This window comes from Cucurbita maxima, unplaced genomic scaffold (assembly GCF_002738345.1).
Source record: "Cucurbita maxima cultivar Rimu unplaced genomic scaffold, Cmax_1.0 Cma_Scf00014, whole genome shotgun sequence".
Taxonomy (NCBI): Eukaryota; Viridiplantae; Streptophyta; class Magnoliopsida; order Cucurbitales; family Cucurbitaceae; genus Cucurbita; species Cucurbita maxima.
The window spans coordinates 4,729,641-4,732,831 of NW_019272030.1; the positions used below are offsets into that span (position 1 = coordinate 4,729,641).

The 3,191-nt window shown below is 37.5% G+C and overlaps 1 protein-coding gene across 1 annotated transcript in view; it reads left to right on the forward strand.

Annotated features, from left to right (window-relative positions):
- The first annotated feature begins 2,971 nt into the window (after positions 1-2,971).
- Positions 2,972-3,191, forward strand: part of LOC111488909 (glyceraldehyde-3-phosphate dehydrogenase 2, cytosolic) — a 3,540-nt gene continuing 3,320 nt past the window's right edge. The window contains exon 1 of the mRNA XM_023136849.1: positions 2,972-3,122. Within this exon, the coding sequence (XP_022992617.1) occupies positions 3,095-3,122 (28 nt within the window). The 5' untranslated portion in view covers positions 2,972-3,094. The remainder of the gene's footprint in view (positions 3,123-3,191) is intronic.

Here is a 3,191-nt window from a genome sequence, read left to right on the forward strand (position 1 = left end):
ATTGTGTACCTCTCAAAATAAATTTAAATTCAACAATAGAGAAATTGTCTAAAATTATATCAGTTAGAGTACTAAATTTAAATTCAACAATAAATAAATTTTCTAAAATTATACTACTCCCTTTTGACGGTTCTCGAGTTGATTTGGAGATTATGTCATGACCTTTTTAAAGGTAATAGATTTCATCGAGAACAAAAATAAAGTGTAAAAATGTCATCCTTACATTGAAAAAAAATAATATTTACTCACCTTTGTGGGTACATCATACAAATAAAAAACAATAATAATAATAATATTACTAACCCAATAATCCTAATTTACATCATACAAATAAAAAACAATAATAATAATAATATTACTAACCCCAATCGAATCCTAATTTACATCATACAAATAAAAAACAATAATAGTAATAATATTACTAACCTCTATCGAATCCTAATTTTTTTTTCTCATTCCTACCAGAGCAGTCACATCAGGTCGATACAGAATCGATACTGTCACACCTACTAGAACAGTCACATCAGGTTAATACATAATCGATACCGTCACCCATCACCGTACCAAAATGATATTGGTGTACCTCTCAAAATAAAAATAATAAAAAAAAATTTAGTCACCTCTGTGTAATAATCGAATCCTAGTTTTTTTTGTCATCTCTACTAGGAGAGAGACATCAGGTCGATAGAGAATTCTTATTGTCACGGTCACCGACTGTAAATTCTGTAAAAAGCATTGGAGCGTGATCGTTTGTGGACGACAAGTCATATCCACAATACGAATTTCATCAATCCAAGGGATTGAGAAGTGCATCCCTTCTCGGACGACAGCCTCCTTGGGCGTTCCGCCAAATTTTCTAAATATTATCCCGGCCTCGCCAGGATGCAACGTGTAATTTGATCCACCCGTAAGTATGGCTGCTCCAGCTATAACGTTGAGTGACCTAACTATAGATAACCAACGCCTAGCCGACATTGACAATTAGCAAGGGAGGGTTTGTAGCAGAAGAATGGTTGGCAAGGAAGGGTTTGAAGGCAAGGGAGGGTTTGAAGGCAAGGGAGGGTTTGAAGGGAGATCGTCGGCAAGGGAGGGTTTGAAGGGAGATCGTCGGCAAGGGAGGGTTTGAAGGCAAGGGAGGGTTTGAAGGGAGATCGTTGGCAAGGGAGGGTTTGAAGGCAAGTGAGGGTTTGAAGGGAGATCGTCGGCAAGGGAGGGTTTGAAGGCAAGGGAGCGTTTGGCAAGGGAGATCGTCAAGCAAAGAATGGCAGTGGGAATCGCAAAGAATGGCAGTGGGAATCGTGGCACAAGGCTATATATAGGCAAGCTTGTGGAAGGCTATTTTATAAGCAAATTCCTCAAGTTTTTCCACTGGGGAGGGACTCTAATGAATGTGATTTTAGGTCAAACCTATTTTTTAACATATAAAATCCTGAGATCAAAATCTTCCCCTTCAATTCTACCTCCTTCCCTCCCTCTCTGTGATGTGTTATGCTGTTTTTACTTATTGTCTGTTTCTTCTTTTACAGCCCTGCATTGAATTGGCAAAAAGTTACGGCACTGGAAATGTTGACGAACTAGGCACTGTTTTTCAAACAAACAGGGAGAAATTTGATAGTGTTAGAATTATTTCACTATGTTATCACTTCAGATGGTCTAGTTACATTACATGGTATGTGCATGCATTGAAGAGAGCTTGGTTTGTTAGATATGGGCTTGTCCATCTATTGCCTAAATGCTTCTATTTTTTTTTATATGAGTTATGGATTGTGTGTTATACCAGGACAACAATCTTGGACTCGTGAAGCAGGCTGCAACATTCAGAGATTGACGCTTACGTACTTGACCCTCTCACTTCAAGATATAGCAAATACTGTTAAGCTCAACCGTCCTAAAGGAGCTGAAATGCATGTGCTACAAATGGTAACTTCAGAATCGCAGGATTAATCTATAAATCAGCATCCATCTCTAGTACTATCAGTTTTTGGTACAATTTTAGATCCAGGAGGGTGAGATTTTTTGCAACGATTAATCAGAAGGATGGAATGATTCATACTGTTTTCTTTAAATATATTGGCAGTGAGGCATGCTCATCTGTACCAATTTCACAAGACCAATCCAGCTCAATTGTTCCGACTATTTCAAGATTTATCTCTTCTTGCAGCCAGGAGCAGATTCTTTTAGCGCCTGAAAAATGTAAAGTTGTCTATGAGTTATTACTGTCATCCCTGCCCAAGCACTAACATCAGGTCTCGGAGTGAGCATCCCTTCTCGGACGGCCTCTTTAGGCGTTGCACCGCCAACCCGCCTAAGGACTATCCCGATCTTCCTCCATCCCTTGCCTCTGTTGTCAGTGGGTGAAGATGTGAAGACCGCTACTCTGTGGCGAAAATTGTGTTTGGTTGAAAGGAGTTTGAACTTCCTCTTCTTCTGTCTTATAAACAGTGTAGTGAGAAACACAAACTGCCGCTTCTTCTTCTGTTCTATAAATAAGATCTATATAAACAAGCTCTGTGAATTCTAAACAAGCTTTTTATATAAATTCTAAACACTCTACTTAGAATTCTAAATACATTCCGTGAAATTAGGCGAGGTTCGTCTTAGCCAACCGAACACAACTGGTGTATAATTCAAGTTTGTTGTTTACCCACACATATATGTATTGAGTGCATGCTTAATCGACTTGCCATTGCACTAAGTCCAAGTCTTTCGATTCATATCTTGCTTTTGGTCAAGGTCTCTAAAATGCATATCTTACTTCTACTCAAATTTTATAATTCAATTTAGTTGTAGTAATGATGCGTAACAAAACAACATTTATATAAATTAAGGGCATGAAAAAACAAAGTTACAAAAGGTCCTCGGACGAAATCAACTTGATTAACCAATCATATTCATTTCTATTGGAGAGGAATATGGGAATATCCGAATCTATAGCTCTATTTGTGGACCAGTTTCCCATTTTCATCGACAAATCCGCCTTCATTTTTCAACCTAGGTTACCACTCACAGCTTCCTATATATTCCTCATTTCAGCCTCATTACCGTACACTGCCATTACTTTCTCTCGGATCTATTTAATTACCCATTCATAAACATGGCCAAGATTAAGATCGGGATTAATGGTATTCGTTTCTTTCTCTCTTTTTTTTTTTTTTTTTTTTTTTTTTTTTTTTTTTTTTTTTTTTTTTTTT